Genomic DNA, 18,275 nt, shown 5'->3' on the forward strand with positions numbered 1-18,275 from the left:
TCTGGTCCCCTGTGGGGACCAGCTCTCCCTGTCCCAGAAAGCAAAGGTGGCAAGATTACAAACGGAACTCTCCAACGTGTTTTCGCCTCTGCCTGGCCGTACTGACCTCATAGAGCACCACATCAAAACTCCTCCTGGAGTGGTTGTGTCGGAGTGTCGGCCGGACGGCTCCCTTCAGTAAGTGGGAGAGCTTCGAGAGAGAAGGAGACCCCAGCAAGGCGCGAGAAGGAGCCAAACTGAACGAGTCCATGAGACGATAATGTGACAGGCTGAAAAGCCATTTAAGTTGTGTTTAAAAGAATAAATCTGCTCTCTGCCTTAACCCCTGCCCCTGGCATCTTCCCTCCCCTGTAGGTTAGTGACACTCAATACATACATATCTCATCATCTAAACCACTTATCCTTCTGGGTCATGATGGGGTGCTGGAGCCTACCCAAGCTGTCATTGGGCAGAAGGCAGGATACACCCTGGACAGGTCGCCAGTCCAGCACAGGGCAGACAGACAGACAGACACACACACTCACACCTAGGGGCAATTTAGCATGTCCAGTTAACCTGACCGCATGTCTTTCGCCTTGGGGAGGAAACTGGAGTACCTGGAGGAAACCCACATGGACATGGAGAACATGCGAACTCCACACAGAAAGGACCCGGTCGCCTGGCTGGGGAATCAAAGCCAAGCCCTTCTTGCTGTGAGGCGACAGCGCTACCCACTGTGCCTGCACTCAATATAGTTGCTTTGAAATCTGAATGACTGGCCACACTAAAATGGGTCTTCCATACATACAAAGCATATCGCTGCTGTCAGGAGAAAACCTTGTCTCCAAAATGATAACTTTACAGAAGAAGGGAAAAACCCACTTTAATTTCAATGTAAGTCAAAGGAACCAGACCCCCCCCCAAAGTTATTTTTGGCCATTTAATTTGGTCCATCCTTTATTAAATTTATAAACAAAATAAAAGCCCTAATTTTAAAGCCATTTTAAAATTCTGTCAAAAAATGAAAATTGACAAAAATTGTTGTTCTAACAACAGCAAAATGTATGTTGTATGCAAAAGTTTGATCACCCCCAGTCAAATGAGCTTATCTTCACTGTGTGATCTGTATCTCTATCTTCTCAGTATATCTCTGTCCACTTTAACCCCTCCTATCTGCATCATCAGCAGGTCTGCTAACTGATCTTATCTGAGTCATACAGGTCTCAGTGTCAGTGCCCAACAGGCTTTAACACACTACTCATGGATGTCCAGTAAGACGTAGTCAATGACGGCCGATTTCTAGCATTAATTCATGGTAAGTTGTATGCAGTACTGTAACCTTAGTCTATAAAATCCAGGCTCTTCAAATGATTCTTATTTGGAGCATCCTTACGTCAACATGACGTCCATGTACAGGAACTAAAAAACAAATTAGCCTTTTGAACACAGAAATGCCAGAGGCATACCAGAGCAGTGCAGGTACACAGATTTGCATGAGTTCAGATAAACACATCAGCGGAGACAAAGAGGTTCTTATAGGTTCATTTGCAAGTCCGTCGAGCTGCCGCTGTAGCCTTGATATGAACAGCAACCTGAGAATGAGGTGCGATGGCTTAACTCTCACGATACCTGCTACACCACAGCTGTGCATCATCACATATTCACCTCCATGATCTATAGGAGTTGTTTTCTAAAGGATCCTTGCTTTTGTTTATGCCATACCCATGTTATCCCATGAACTTATAGTGGGATATCAGGTCCAGTTGTGATGATAAGTCCAGCGATGATGACCTCAAAGTGCTGGTGTTGTAGTAATACCCTAGCTTAGAAATGTTTTGAAAGTTTAGAAATGTGGTATACGTATATATTATATAACATGTTAATAAAAGCTTTTCTAAATTAGTTAATACTGTGTTTATTGAAATCTTTTAGATATTAACATAGTGAAGAACTAACATACCAAACAATGTAGAAAATTCAAGTAGCGGGTTTCCTGAATTCTAGTATTTTGCATTTACCTGCAATGTCTGAGAGCTGAGGTCCATTCTTTACAGCTTATAACATGGAAATATCATTTGTATCACTTACTAAGGGTAAAAGTGTTTTTTTTTTTTAGAATGATGTTCCACTTCAGTTTTGCTCTTGCTGATTTCATTAGTAATGATCTTTTAAACATTGCTAGTTCTTTAGAAGATATTCTGAGGATATTTGTAAGCTTTGATTAAGAAGATTGTGTTGATAATTAAGTACAAGTATGTTCCACTATGCTCATTTTGGTCATTTAAGTTAATTCATAAATATAATAAATTTGAAAACACTTGTAAACAGTGCACTCGACACTACCTACAGCCAATTCGACACATAAGATGTGAATTTAGGTTGTAACTTAAGCTCAGAAATTTGCATAAGAGGATGTTAACAAGTCGGTACTATGAGCTATTACGATGAAAAATGAAACCGTAAGTAATTTTCTTTTTTTTTTTATTCCAGTTGTTTAATAATACAGTGGAAAATGAATACACCTTAAAGTAAAGCAAATAAACTATGTAGAGTGGATTATTTTAAGCTTTATTGAACAAAGAACAAGACACTGATGAGTCCCTAAAGCATGATTTTTAAAATAAACTATGTGGGAGAGGACGGGCGGCACGGTGGCGTGGTGGGTAGCGCTGTCGCCTCACAGCGAGGAGGGCCTGGGTTCGATTCCCCGGCCGGGCGGCCAGGGTCCTCTCTGTGTGGAGTTTGCATGTTCTCCCCGTGTCTGCGTGGGTTTCCTCCGGGTTCTCCGGTTTCCTCCCACAGTCCAAAGACATGCAGTCAGGCCAATTGGACATGCTAAATTACCCCTGGGTGTGAGTGTGTGAGTGACTGTCTGTGTCTGTCTGTCTGCCCTGCGATGGACTGGCGACCTGTCCAGGGTGTATCCTGCCTTTCGCCCGAAGACTGCTGGGATAGGCTCCAGCATCCCCCCGTGACCCTGACGGAGAAGCGGCTTAGAAAATGGATGGATGGATGGATGTGGGAGAGGAAAGCATACAGGGAATGGGCATGAATAAAAATGAAATAAAGACAAAGGAAAGTTTTCAAAAGACCTGAACTGAAATCGGTTTCATGACTATACACACAACCTCATAGGACATTATTTATGGATATCAAATACATACAATTTATGCTAAAAGTTACTTTATGTTCAATTTGCATTGCATTCTGACTGAGGTTCAATAATGAGGCTCACTTTAACTTAGATGGATGAAAAAAAGGTAAAATATGCACATCAAACAGTCAGGAGTACAGTAAACATTCATGTTGGCACACCTTTATAACTCAGACTATCAAGAAAAGCAAATAAAAAGTATAAAACTGTAGATCTGCTTAAGCTGGTTATGGACGAGGAACCACCTGGTTTCAGTCTTTGTTGTTTGAAAGAGAAAAAAAAAAAGACAGTTTACAAACAGAAAGCACATCAGAATTCCAGTAACATCCATGAACAGCAACTATCCTTCATAGGTGAGGCAGATGAAGTTGAGTTTGTGGTCCTCAGGCAGGCTGACCCACTGCTGACCTCCTCTAGCCTGCACCGCTCCGGTTCTCTCTACAGGGCTGCAGTCTTCTCCTCCTGTCCCGTTACCTGGAGCCCAGTTCTGGTAGCACATAGGTGAAACATTCAACCAGTACCAGAAACCCGGAGTGCAGGTGTGACGCAGACCCAACCACACAAGTTCAGTGGAGGCGTTCTGTGAAACCTCCTTCACCCAGAGCTGGATCTCCTCAGAGTGAACTGAGACCAGGTCCACATGATTATCTCTGCAGTATCTGAGAGCTTCTCTCCAGGTCAGATTCTGCTTGATCAAGATCAGCTTATCTAGAGATCAAAGGAAAAGAGAAAATGATCAGTGCACGGTTTTGAAATTCCAGTGTCTTCACATAAAGCCATGCAGTCTATCGATCAAACATTCAGAGTAAAGACGTGCACATATCCAAGGGTTTGCAATGAATAATAAAAATAAATAAAGAGGTAAACTAATTACAGGGAGATTCTCACAAAAGAGGCCCTGAATATTCTGTCATAACTCTCACAAGGATGAAGCAGTCTGAACAAAACAATGTGCAATGAGCTCCTCAGTATATGGAGCTTCGAACAAGCCGGGATGCCCCTGAGTCGGAGCGATGAGTCGTCATGACGCTTAAACTTCAGCGTGTATACCTCCGTACCCCTTCGTGTGTCTGGCAGAAAACGGAGATCACGGCATTAGATCTGATGCTAGAAATCAACTCCACACCCGTCACGGTATGTAGTGTAGTCTTTTAGTTCATCCTAACGGGAGCCACAACAGAATATTCAAGGCCTTTTTCCAGTGAATCTCGCTGTAATAATCAGGTGGAATAATCCAGAACTGCAGACGTTGCTGAATCAATGAAATGTAACTCACTCTCATAGCAGATGAACGGCAGCTTGTTGTTGCAGGCCACATTATTCCAGTAGCCCTGCTCAAACACTGCAGCACACATTTCTCCTTGAGCATAATTCTCTGGACCAGACATCCAGTATCTGAATGAGGAGTCGCTCTGATCCGACCACTGCCAGGAGTCGTTGAACAGGCCGATCCAAACGCGATCAGAATTTGAAGAGTTTTTTGATATATTAAAGATCAGCTGGTTCTCCGTCTGGTTCCTCACACTGACCAGGTCTGTGTGATGTTCTCTGCAGTAGCTCTGAGCATCGTACCAGTTCTTTGTCTCATTAATGAACACGTATCTTTTAGTGCTCGTCTTCTTTTCTGAAAGGTTTAATTACATTATTAATCATTTCTGTTTGCAAGTTTCTGTGCTTTGGACAGAGCAGTAAGATGACAATGTTTGATAGAAAAAAACATTACGTCTGATTAATTGTTTTCAGTGGTCATTTCATGAAGTTATAACGAATTTCCTTAATATTCATTGAGAGGTTCTTACCATCATAACACACAGAAGTGTATATGTCATTACATTTGACATCAAACCAGTTTCCACTGTCCATAAACATCCCAACACAGTATTCATTCCCCCCATCATTGTTCGGTTCTTTCGGGGGACCACTATTCCAGTTTCGGTAAGTGTCTCCTTCCTCGTAGAAACCTCTATCTGCTAGAGACCACAGCCATTTCCCAGTGTCCCCTCTGGCTAGGCCGATCCAAGCAGGGCTTCTAGGTTTGTTGTTCAGAGTAGCATTCAGCTTCTTCATCTCCTCCATGTTACTGATGGTGGCCAGGTCAGTGTAGTTCTGTCTGCAGTAGCTCTGAGCTTCAGTCCAGGGTTTACTCTCATTCACAAAGACATACTGACGAGGAACGTATGCAGATACACCACAGACAGCTGTGAAGAACATGAGAAAGAGGCTCATTATCAGGTGATAAACTGGGATAGAACAGAAATAGCTTTATAACATACATTCATCTCCCATTTTTACACAAAAAGCTACACGATTGCCAAATTATCATAAACATTAAAAGTCTTTAGGAGCCTTAAATACTGACCTGAGAAAAGCAAGATGATTGAAATCCACTTCTGATCCATTTCTGAGAAACTGTATTTCTTCCAAAGCCCTTGGTAGAAAAGTAAATGTCTGTTTTTCTCCTCTGTGATCTGCTTCTGTTGCTCTTCTCCTCACGTTATGTTCATACACAGTGTTCTACACCTGCATATATCTCTCTAGACACGCCCAGCCCCTGATGAATACAGTCCTGGAGAGATACCATCACAGGTTTGTTTTCATTAGCCTTTGTACAATGAAAGTTCCAGTAAAGAGGAACTGTGAAGCTCTTTGGATGAGTTTCCATCAATAGTTCAGACTGATGCAGGTTTAGTCCAAAACAAACCTTCTAGCCTTGCAATTTGCATAGCTCTGTCCATGGATGATCAGAACTGGACCAGAACCGACACTCTGGTTTGACTCCACTTTGATCCGTTCTCATTCAAACATGTGTTACAACTCAGATTCCAACTCCTGGACACGACTTTATGATCCAGTCATGTTTTTTATTAAGAAAAAAAATAAATATGCAATTATGAAAACAATGCAGGGAGTATTTTATTTAAATAACTTTTATTGGAGCTGCTAATTCTTACATCTATGGTTCCACTGTGTTGTGAAAACACAAAAGAGGCCCTGAATATTCTGTAATTCTCACAAGGATGAAGCAGTCTGAACAAAAGAATGTGCAATGAGCTCCTCAGTATATGGAGCTTCGAACAAGCCGGGATGCCCCTGAGTCGGAGCGATGAGTCGTCATGACGCTTAAACTTCAGCGTGTATACCTCTGTACCCCTTCATGTGTCTGGCAGAAAACGGAGATCACGGCATTAGATCTGATGCTAGAAATCAACTCCACACCCGTCACGGTATGTAGTGTAGTCTTTTAGTTCATCCTAACAGGAGTCACAACAGAATATTCAAGGCCTTTTTCCAGTGAATCTCCCTGTAATAACCAGGTGGAATAATCCAGAACTGCAGACGTTGCTGAATCAATGTGTTGTTTATGCTCAGTTGTGTAGGTGGGATGACGAAAGCTCTGTAGACACTATCTGAATTTAAAACATGAACAACTTTATTTCAAATTAAAAGATAGCGCTTAAAGCCCTTGTTGCAGAGACCCAGAAGCCAATGTGGAATCTCTCTCAAGTCCAAGATGCTTCAGCTTTTTAAACAAAATGTCTGCACACACATAACACAAAATCTATACATTGAATGTGAAAATATCTGGAAAGGCTTATTCTAACAGCTGACAAGGCAGCAAGGCAGCTAGGGCCTCATCTCTCCCTTCAACACATACATTCACACGAGAAACCATCTTATGGTATGGCTTACATCTGGTTTTTGTTATTATGGCTTCTAGAAGGACAGAGAGGCCCCCTCGCTCATTCCAAACCCTTAAGATACAACGTTCCCACAGAAAATCTGACTTTACGTATGGAATGACAGATAAAAATATAAAGAAGAACATGAATATTGCAATATAACTATATAACAAATACAAGAAACTAGAAAAATCTGCACAGTAATAATCAGTTTTCAGTATTTTCTAGATCTGTTTAATGAAGTAATGTCTTTCAGTAGCACAGGTTTGTTTGTTCTTACCGTTGTAGCACACAAAAGAGTATAATTCTTCACACTGCTCATCAAACCAGTCTCCCTTATCTTTAAACATTGCAACACAGTACTCGTCCCCTTTGTTCCCCCCATTGTCAGGTTCTCCACTCCTCCAGTTTCTGTACGTGTCTCCACCTCTATAGAAATTTCCATCTGCAAGAGACCATAGCCATTTCCCATCAACCCCTTTTTTAGGCCGATCCAAACAGAGCTGTTGGGTGCATTTTTCAGTGTGTTTAGAGTAGAATTGAGCTTCTTCATCTCCTCCATGTTACTGATGGTGGCCAGGTCAGTGTAGTTCTGTCTGCAGTAGCTCTGAGCTTCAGTCCAGTTTTTACTCTCATTCACAAAGACATACTGACGAGGAACGTATGCAGATACGCCACAGACAGCTGTGAAGAACATGAGAAGGAGGCTCGTTATCAGGTGATAAACTGGGGCAGAACAGAAACAACTTCATAACATAGATTCATCTCAGATTTTTACCCATAAGCTGCATAATTGCAAATTAATCATAAACATTAAGAGTCTTTATGGATCCTGTGGATCATACAGGATTCGTCCTTAAAGCCTTAAACACTGACCTGAGGAAAAGAAGATGATGGAGACCCATGTCTGATCCATTTCTGAGAGAAAAAGAGAAGCTGTTTGTTGTGGTATAATCATATTTTTGGAGATCTCATCATTAAGATGTAACAGGTCTATTTGTAGTAGGAATTACAGTGTTGTAGTGAAGAACACTAGAGGTGAGTCTGAGTCAAGACACCTGGAATGTGAGTCAAGAGTTGGAAAAACTTGAGTCTGAGTCAAGACCGAGAGTAAAATTGACAAGATCAAGACAAAACTGTGTCCACATTCTGATATTTATAGAAAATAAAAAATGGGAAAAATGTCCAATCACTTTTAGTCATTATGTGTGATATTACCTGACTACATAATAAGAACTTCATTGAAGAGATATTTCAACTCTGTCCTCAGGGGATTTTTGAATTTTGGAACCAGTGAACATCAAACAAATGGAAAAAAAAATGAATAAATAAAACACTGTTGGATCAATCAGCTGAACAACTAGCTAAACTAACTAACTAAACAGGTTTTATTCAGACATGTAGAGAATCAGAATCAGAATCAGAATCCTTTATTGATCCCAGAGGGAAACTGCAGTTGTTACAGTTGCAACCATGTATGTTAAAGAATAAACACTTTAATAATTTAAAACAAAGATAAAGAGAAATTTGCCATATGTACACGAGATTTAAGGTCTTATGAATACAGTAAAGTGGCAGTGACTGTGATAATAAATATTAAACGTCTAGTATAAAGCAGTTCAAATTATTGTACCTCTTAGTTATTGCACCCAATTATTATTATTACACATATGAACAGCACAGGTAGGTATTGAGTTTTGCATAGATGAACCAAAAGGTATCACACACTGAGGGAGGAGTTAGAGTTTGATGGCCCCAGGTAAGAATGACCTCCTGTGGTGCTCTGTAGTCATTTCAGTAGAATGAGTCTTGCATTGAATGAGCTCCTGTGTGTCATCACCGTATCGTAGAGTGGGTGGGAGCCATTGTCCATAATGGCCTGCAGCTTAGACAGCGTCCACCTCTCTGACACGGACGTCAGCGAGTCCAGCTCCACACCCACAACATCACCGGCCTTGCGGATCAGTTTGTTGACTCTGTTGGCATCTGCCACCCTCAGCCTGCTTGCCCAGCATGCTACAGCATAGAGGATAGCACTCGCCACCACAGACTCATAGAAGACCCTGAGCATAGTCCAGCAGATGTTAAAGGACCTCAGACGCCTCAGAAAATAGAGACGACTTTGGCCCTTCCTGTAGAGGGCGTCAGTGTTCTTAGCCCAGTCCAGTTTGTCAATATACACACCCAGATATTTGTAATCATCCACAGTGTCCACACTGACCCCCCTGATGGACACAGGGGTCACCGGTGCCTTGTCTCTCCTCAGGTCCACCAGCAGTTCCTGGCTCCGCTTGCACCATGCGACAAAGTCCTTCACCGTCGCCCTGTACTCATCCTCATCACCCTTGCTGATACATCCAACTATTGCAGAGTCATCAGATAAAGCCTTACTCCGGCTGTTAGTCCTTCTGATGAAGCCTTACTCCGGCTGTTTGTCCCTCTGATAAAGCCTTACTACGGCTGTTTGTCCCTCTGCGATATCCAGAGGCGGTGCATCTTCGCAACATATCAGCACATACCGTTACTTTTCAAAGTGATCTCCAAAGTCAGGATCCCGAAAGAGATCCTGACTGATCAGGGCACAACATTCATGTCACACACTTTCTGCTAACTGTACGAACTGTTGGGCATTAAATCGATTCGTGTCCAAACGGATGGACTGTTTGAACACTTTAAAAACGTTCCAACCCCTTAAAAATTCGGAAGTTTGTTCATGAGGACGCTAGAAACTAGGATAAGTGGCTAGAACCCCTGTTGTTTGCCGTGTGAGAGGTCCCGCAAGCCTCCTCGGGGTTTTCTCCCTTTGAATTATTGTACAGGAGGAGACCCAGGGGCATCCTAGATGTCATCAAGGAGTCCTGGGAGGAGGGGCCTTCGAATAGCAAAAACTCAGGAGAATTTGCTCCGGGCTTAAGAATGTCAGATCCGCACCAACCACACCAGGGGCGCTTGGCTACGTAGGCTTTCACTGTGAGACGAGGTACTCATTTTACTCCCATCGAGCTCTAAATTGCTCGCCAAGGTCACACGGCGAGTGGGAGAAGTTGACTTTGAGGTCAAACGAATAGACAGAGGCGGGGCACTCCAGGTATACCACCTTAATCTCCTCAAACCTTGGAGAGAGGCAGTCCCTGTTTCCTTGGCGATGGTCCCAACCAAAATGAATCACACTCTGGTGATCAGCTCTCCCTGTCCCAGAAAGCAAAGGTGGCAAGATTACAAACGGAGCTCTCCAACATGTTTTCGCCTCTGCCTGGCCGTACTGACCTCATAGAGCACCACATCAAAACTCCTCCTGGAGTGGTTGTGTCGGAGTGTCGGCCGGACGGCTCCCTTCAGTAAGTGGGAGAGCTTCGAGAGAGAAGGAGACCCCAGCAAGGCGCGAGAAGGAGCCAAACTGAACGAGTCCATGAGACGATAATGTGACAGGCTGAAAAGCCATTTAAGTTGTGTTTAAAAGAATAAATCTGCTCTCTGCCTTAACCCCTGCCCCTGGCATCTTCCCTCCCCTGTAGGTTAGTGACACTCAATACATACATATCTCATCATCTAAACCACTTATCCTTCTGGGTCATGATGGGGTGCTGGAGCCTACCCAAGCTGTCATTGGGCAGAAGGCAGGATACACCCTGGACAGGTCGCCAGTCCAGCACAGGGCAGACAGACAGACAGACAGACACACACACACACACACACCTAGGGGCAATTTAGCATGTCCAGTTAACCTGACCGCATGTCTTTCGCCTTGGGGAGGAAATTGGAGTACCTGGAGGAAACCCACATGGACATGGAGAACATGCGAACTCCACACAGAAAGGACCCGGTCGCCTGGCTGGGGAATCAAAGCCAAGCCCTTCTTGCTGTGAGGCGACAGCGCTACCCACTGTGCCTGCACTCAATATAGTTGCTTTGAAATCTGAATGACTGGCCACACTAAAATGGGTCTTCCATACATACAAAGCATATCGCTGCTGTCGGGAGAAAACCTCGTCTCCAAAATGATAACTTTACAGAAGAAGGGAAAAACCTACTTTACTTTCAATGTAAGTCAAAGGAACCAGACCCCCCCCCCCCCCCCCCCCCAAAGTTATTTTTGGCCATTTAATTTGGTCCATCCTTTATGAAATTTATAAACAAAATAAAAGCCCACATACATTTTCAAATTCTGTCAAACAATGAATATTGACATTTGAAATTGTTCTAACAGCGAAATGTATGTTGTATGCAAAAGTTTGATCACCCCCAGTCAAATGAGCTTGGTTTGCTAAGTGAAAACACTGTAGTACTGAGTCTTAGTGATCAGTTTCTCAACAAATATCTATACTACAGCTCTACTATGTAGTAATATTTACACTACACACTTCAAAGCATCTTTAATAAAGGCAACAGTTGAATTTAGAGCCAGACGTTCTATATAGAACCATACATATCATGCTTAAATGGTTCTTTGCATGGGGAAATGGTACGTCATATTGTAAAATAATGCCTTATGATACTAAACAGAACCTTTGTGAAAACCGTTCTCTGTAGCACCCAAAATGTTCTTCTGTTGTTTCAAGCTTGACATCTTAACAAAAAGAGATGTGATACAGAACTGTGTTTAAAAAGAATCTATAAAGAACCGTATTCAACATGTACTGCATCAACTGGAAGAACCATTTCACCATGCAAAGAAGCCATAAAGCATTAAGAATGGTTTTATATACAACTCATTAGTTCTAAATAAATCATTGGCTTTATTAAAAAATACTAAATAGGGTACATTAAAAAAAAAAAAGAAAAGAAAAAAAAACACATAAACCTGTGACAATTTCCAGTACAAACACCAAAAAAGCATCAAGAAAATAAATGAATGTTAAGTCACTCAGTGAAACCCCTACCTGGGTGTTTAGTCTTTGTTTTCTTTGGTTCGCTTATCTTCACTGTGTGATCTGTATCTCTATCTTCTCAGTATATCTCTGTCCACTTTAACCCCTCCTATCTGCATCATCAGCAGGTCTGCTAACTGATCTTATCTGAGTCATACAGGTCTCAGTCTCAGTGCCCAACAGGCTTCAACACACTACTCATGGATGTCCAGTAAGACGTAGTCAATGACGGCCGATTTCTAGCATTAATTCATGGTAAGTTGTATGCAGTACTGTAACCTTAGTCTATAAAATCCAGGCTCTACAAATGATTCTTATTTGGAGCATCCTTACGTCAACATGACGTCCATGTACAGGAACTAAAAAACAAATTAGCCTTTTGAACACAGAAATGCCAGAGGCATACCAGAGCAGTGCAGGTACACAGATTTGCATGTGTTCAGATAAACACATCAGCGGAGACAAAGAGGTTCTTATAGGATCATTCGCAAATACGTCGAGCTGGCGCTGTAGCCTTGATATGAACAGCAACCTTAGAATGAGGTGCGACAGCTTAACTCTCACGATACCAACAACGCCTGGTGCTCCGATGTGACAGTGATTTCCCAACACTGCTCTCCTTCTCTGGAATACATTTTCATTAACTGTAAGCCGTTCTACGCCCCACGTGAGTTTTCTTCATATATTCTGGCCGCTATTTACATTCCACCGAGCGCCTATGTGCACGAAGCTGAGCGTGCTCTGGCAGACCAGATTATGGACGTGGAGCGGTCTTTACCGGACTCCCTTGTTATAATCCTCTGAGATTTTAACAAAGCGAAACTTAATCATGAACTACCGAAATACGAACAGTTTGTCACATGCCCGACCAGAGAGGGGAACACGTTGGATCACTGTTACACTACAGTGAGTGGTGCTTACCGTGCTGTGCCCCGTGCGGCTTTAGGACTCTCAGATCATGTCATGGTTCACCTGATCCCTGCGTACAGACAGAGACTAAAGCTCTCTAAACCTGTCGTGAGGACATATAAAAAGTGGACCAGCGAAGCTGTGGAGGAGCTACGCATGTGTTTGGACACCACAGACTGGGACATGTTCAAGGATTCTACAGACAGTTTAGATGAATACACAGATACCGTGACATCATATATACATTTCTGTGAAGACAGCATCATCCCATCACGCTCCAGAATCACTTTCAATAATGATAAACCCTGGTTCACTCCAAAACTCAGACAGCTTCGCCAGCAGAAAGAGGTTGCTTCCAGAGAGGGAGACAGAGTCAGCTACAGAGGTGCAAAGTATGAATTTAGCAGGGAGGTGTTAAAGGCTAAATCCAAGTACAATGCTCGTCTGAAGCAGCGGTTCTATGCTAACGACTCTGCCACTGTATGAAGGGGGCTGAAAGAGATCACCAACTATAGGCCCAGAGCACCTCATTGTTCAGAAGATTTCAAACTGGCTAACGACCTTAACGACTTCTATTCATGTTTTGAAGTCATGGACTCACACCCCCCATCCTCCACCCCCCACACCACAATACACTCAACCACTTTGGATTGCCCATCTGCCCCCTCTGCCCTCTCAGTCCAGGAGGAGGATGTGAACAGGCTATTTAAGAGGCTAAATCCACACAAGGCCTCGGGCCCTGACTCAGTGTCCTCTGCCACCTTGAGACACTGTGCTGATGAGCTGGCCCCAGTCTTCACGGGAATCTTCAACTCTTCCTTGGAGTCATGCCATGTCCCAGCCTGTTTCAAGTCCTCCATCATCGTCCCTGTCCCCAAGAAACCACGCACCACAGGACTTAATGACTACAGGCCTGTGGCCCTGACGTCCGTAGTCATGAAGACCTTTGAACGTCTGGTTTTATCCCACCTCAAGTCCATCACCAACCCCCTTCTGGACCCCCTGCAGTTTGCCTACAGAGCCAACAGGTCTGTAGATGATGCCATAAACCTGGCCCTCCACTTCATCCTGCAGCATCTGGACTCCCCAAGAACCTACGCTAGGATCCTGTTTGTGGACTTCAGCTCTGCATTCAATACTATCCTTCCCACTCTGCTCCAGGACAAGCTCTCTCTGCTCCATGTGCCCGACTCCACCTGCAGGTGGATCACAGACTTCCTCACAGACCGCAGTCAGCGAGTACGGCTGGGGAAGATTGTCTCGGACACGCATCTCAGACGGTGATGAGTCTGCCTACAGGAAGGAGGTGGACCGGCTGGTGACCTGGTGCAGCAACAGCAACTTGGTGCTCAATGCCCAGAAGACAGTGGAGATGACTGTGGACTTCAGGAAAGCCACAAGCCCCCTGCCCTCCCTTATCCTTACCGACACCCCCATCACCACTGTGGACTGTTACCGGTTCCTTGGCACCACCATCACCCAGGACCTCAAGTGGGAGCTGAACATCAGCTCCCTCATCAAGAAGGCTCAGCAGAGGATGTACTTTCTGCGGCAGTCCATCCTCAGCTCCTCCATCACAGTGTGGTATACTGGGGCCACTGCCAGGGACAGACAAAGGCTGCAGCGCATTGTGCGCTCCGCTGAGAAGGTGATAGGCTGCAGCCTCCCATCTCTCCAAGACCTGTACATCTCCAGGACTGTGGGGAGAGCGGATCGTATTATAGCAGACCCTTCTCACCCCACACACGGACTATTTGATCCACTCCCCTCGGGCAGGAGGCTTCGGACCATTCGGACCAGAACCTCCCGCCACAGGAAAGTTTCTTCCCCTCTGCCATTGGACTCAAGAACAATATATAATCACGTCACTTACCTCTTTATAACCCTGCCTTGGTCACTTTACTTGAATTGCACTACTCCACCTGCACTGTTGTATATACTACTGTTGTACATGCCTTTTGTATTTTTATTTTTATTCATTCTATCTATATACTTGCATAGAGAGTATTTATTTATGTGGACTTAATTTTGCATGCCTAGTATGCAGGTATCAGAAGTTTTATTGCCATTGTCAATGAACAGGATTCACAGACTAGGAATTTGCTTCGGCATGAAGGTGCAACATAAAAACAAGTAGTACTAGGCATGCAAAATTAAGTCCACATAAATAAATACTCTCTATGCAAGTATATAGATAGAATGAATAAAAATAAAAATTTTTCAGGTATCAGATACACCACAGCTGTGCAACATCACATATTCATCTCCATGATCTATATGAGTTGTTTTCTAAAGGATCCTTGCTTTTGTTTATGCCATACCCATGTTATCCAATGAACTTATAGTGGGATATCAGGTCCAGTTGTGATGGTAATTCCAGCGATGATGACCTCAAAGTGCTGGTGTTGTAGTAATACCCTAGCTTACCATTAGAAACCCATTTTGAGGAACCCCTACCATTTGTGTTCTGTACAGTCCTAGATAGCATTGTTATCAACACATCAACATGTTCCTGGTCTGCTGTGTAGCAAGTAAAACACTTTGCATATTGTGACTGTTAGAACAAAACCTCGTATCTCTGAAAACGTAACTAAGGAAAGCGTCCTTATTGGAACTTTTAATGTAAGTTAATGCAACAAGATTTTATTCTAAGCCAATTTGGACTGCTGCTATGTGTCCATTTGTTCTGTCATTTTGACACAGTATAAGCAGCAGCTTGCACTTCCAAAATATGTAAAAAAAAATGGAGATATAAGGTTTTTTTTTTCTCTCTGTGACAACATGGTTAAATCTGCATGTACAAATTACATTTAAAATGTAACTTCACTCTTAATAATAAAGGTGCTAAAAAGTTACCCCGCACTTTTTATGTAGTCTTAGATAGTTATACATGTGCTTATAGCTCTTTGGAAATGCTTTGTAAGCATCCCTTTAAACCCTAATGTTTCCTCATAAGACTTTAATATGTACTGTTAAAAACTCTTTGATGACTCCACAATAAGTATACCAATGATGAGTATACTGCAACACAAGTATCACTATTCATTCATGTATTTTAAACTGGTAATAACCAGCACATAATTTGTTATAACAATTATAAAAACATTAAAGTATTTGTCACATGCATAGTCATACACGGTACAACCAACGGTGAAGTGCTTGGATAACTGCCCACTTACATGAAGCAATAAGGACATACACTGTGATTAGAAGGTAAGCCAACTAAACTGAATAAATATTCACTAATGATGTGTTCTGATATGCCATAATTTTAGAAGATATGTCAATACGAAGCCAAGGCTCTATGAAAAGCAGTACGCATGAATGTAAAGGTAAGGAACCATACTTCTCTAGAGAAACGATTAATTATGGTGAGTATAGTGGTAAAACCCTCAGAAGGGGGCAGGTCAGTAACAAAATCAATCACAATGTGGGAACATGGCCATTCTGGTATGGGCAAAGATACGAGTTTACCAGCTGGGAGAGTTTTAGAAGTTCTACTCTGTATACATATTGAACAAGATGCTACAAAGCTGTGAATATCCTGCTTGAGAGTCTTCCACCAATAGCAATCAATTAGAAGCTGTTGCATGAGAAACTTATCAAGATGACCAGAGCTAAGAGAGGAGTGAGCCCTTGTTATCCATCAATCCAGAAATTGGTCAGGCACATAGAGCTTGTTGAGTGGACAATCTTCGTCAATCTCTCCATGAACGGATGAGATTTGTACAGTGGAAGGGAGAATGGGCTCGGATTCAGACAGACTCTCTCTCTCTAGATTAAGAGACCCTTATTAGTCCCACAACGGGGAAATTCCACCTCCGCATTTAACCCATCCGTGAAGTGAAACATCACATACACACTAGTGAGCACACACACACTAGGGGGCAGTGAGCACACTTGCCCGGAGCGGTGGGTAGCCCAATCCGCAGCATCCACGGAGCAGTTGGAGGTTAGGTGTCTTGCTCAAGGACACCTCAGTCATGTGCTGTTGGCTCTGGTGATCGAACCGGCGACCTTCCGGTCACAAGGTTGGTTCCCTAACCTCCAGCCCACAACTGCCCTCTGAGGACGCTCTGATAAATCTAGTGCAGGGCATTGGCTTTTGAATTACGAGAACCAGGACGGTATGAAACACTAAACTGGAGAAAAGTATGGACCATCTAGTTTGTCTAGGGTTGAGACGCTTAGCTGAACACAGATATTCTAGATATACACACATTTTTGCCATGTTTGAGTCAATTCCAGACATAAAACAAACTGAAAAATATCAAAGCAATGCATGACATAACTATAAAAGCGAAGTAATAACTGTAGAGTTTCATCCTGTTTTCCAAGTGTAACTGTAATACTAAGAAATACTGACTGGAAGCACTTAAAGACTAGGTTTTGGTGGTTTTGGGTCTTGATCTTGACTTGGCCATTGTATGATGATAAGATGTAGTCTTCGACTTATCTTGGGCTTAACTAAGGTGATCTATTCTACCGTCCCAGTATGTCACACTATGATTACATGTACTCATTTTATCACACAAATCACATCAAATTGTATCCATTTCTATTATAAACAATAAATGGTAAATATAATGCAGGAAAATCTTTTTGTTTCACTGAATTAATGTTAAAACGGTGAATGTCAATCCTGCCTCAGTGTTTTTTCTTCAGTTTCCACTCTTCTTGCACTATGACTGTAGAATGCCTGATAACTGATATTATCTGGACCACATTACAGATTACAGTTTCAGTGCCGTAACACACTTTGTATGAATTTCTGTCAACACATGGTCACATTTATATTCATGCATGTTATTCAAGTATGTTATGCACCTGTAGGCACTGAAACTCTAACCTGTACTGTGGTTCAGATAACATTATATGTATATATATATATATATATATATATATATATATATATATATATATATATGTGTGTGTGTACACACACTCACCAGTCACTTTATTCAGTTGCTTGTTAACACAAATAGCTAATCAGCCAATCACATGGCCACAGCTCACTGCATTTAGGCATGTAGAGGTGGTCAAGACAACCTGATGAAGTGCAGACCGAGCATCAGAACGGGGAAGAAAGGGGATTTAAGGGACTTTGAACGTGGCGTGGTTGTTGGTGCCAGACGGGCTGGTCTGAGTATTTCAGAAACTGCTGATCTACTGGGATTTTCACACACAACCATCTCTAGGGTTTACAGAGAACGGTCTGAAATATCTAGTGAGTGGTCAGCGGTCTGGACGAAAATGCATTGTTGATGTGAGAGGTCAGAAGAGAATGGGCAGACTGGTTCCAGATGATAGAAAGGCAACAGGAACTCAAATAACCACTTGTTACAACCAAGGAAAGCAGAATACCATCTCTGAATACACAACACGTTGAACCTTGAAGAAGATGGGCTACAGCAGCAGAAGACCACACCGGGTTTCACTCCTGTCAGCTAAGAACAGGAAACTGAGACTACAGTTCGCACGGGCTCACCGAAATTGGACAATAGAAAATTGGAAAAATGTTGCCTGGTCTGAGGAGTCTCGATTTCAGCTGCGACGTTCAGATGGTGGGGTCAGAATTTGGTGTAAACAACATGAAAGCATGGATCAAACTGAAATGTGACACCTATGCAAAACACACAACACAAAGCGGTGCCTATGAGATCATTTGCAAATATGCTGAGTGC

General features: G+C 42.8%; 1 protein-coding gene across 1 annotated transcript; it reads right to left on the bottom strand.

The window, feature by feature from the left end:
• Window positions 1–3,474: 3,474 nt before the first annotated feature.
• LOC108414211 (macrophage mannose receptor 1-like) lies at window positions 3,475–7,730 on the bottom strand. Its single transcript, XM_037543765.1, has 5 exons — window positions 7,691–7,730; window positions 7,178–7,498; window positions 4,934–5,332; window positions 4,411–4,758; window positions 3,475–3,842 (listed from the first exon to the last, which is right to left on the bottom strand). The coding sequence occupies exons 1-5, from the start codon at window positions 7,728–7,730 to the stop codon at window positions 3,475–3,477; spliced, it is 1,476 nt and encodes a 491-aa protein (XP_037399662.1).
• Between the last annotated feature and the right edge of the window lie 10,545 nt (window positions 7,731–18,275).

The sequence above is a fragment of the Pygocentrus nattereri genome, chromosome 12 (assembly GCF_015220715.1).
Source record: "Pygocentrus nattereri isolate fPygNat1 chromosome 12, fPygNat1.pri, whole genome shotgun sequence".
In the NCBI taxonomy this organism is placed as follows: Eukaryota; Metazoa; Chordata; class Actinopteri; order Characiformes; family Serrasalmidae; genus Pygocentrus; species Pygocentrus nattereri.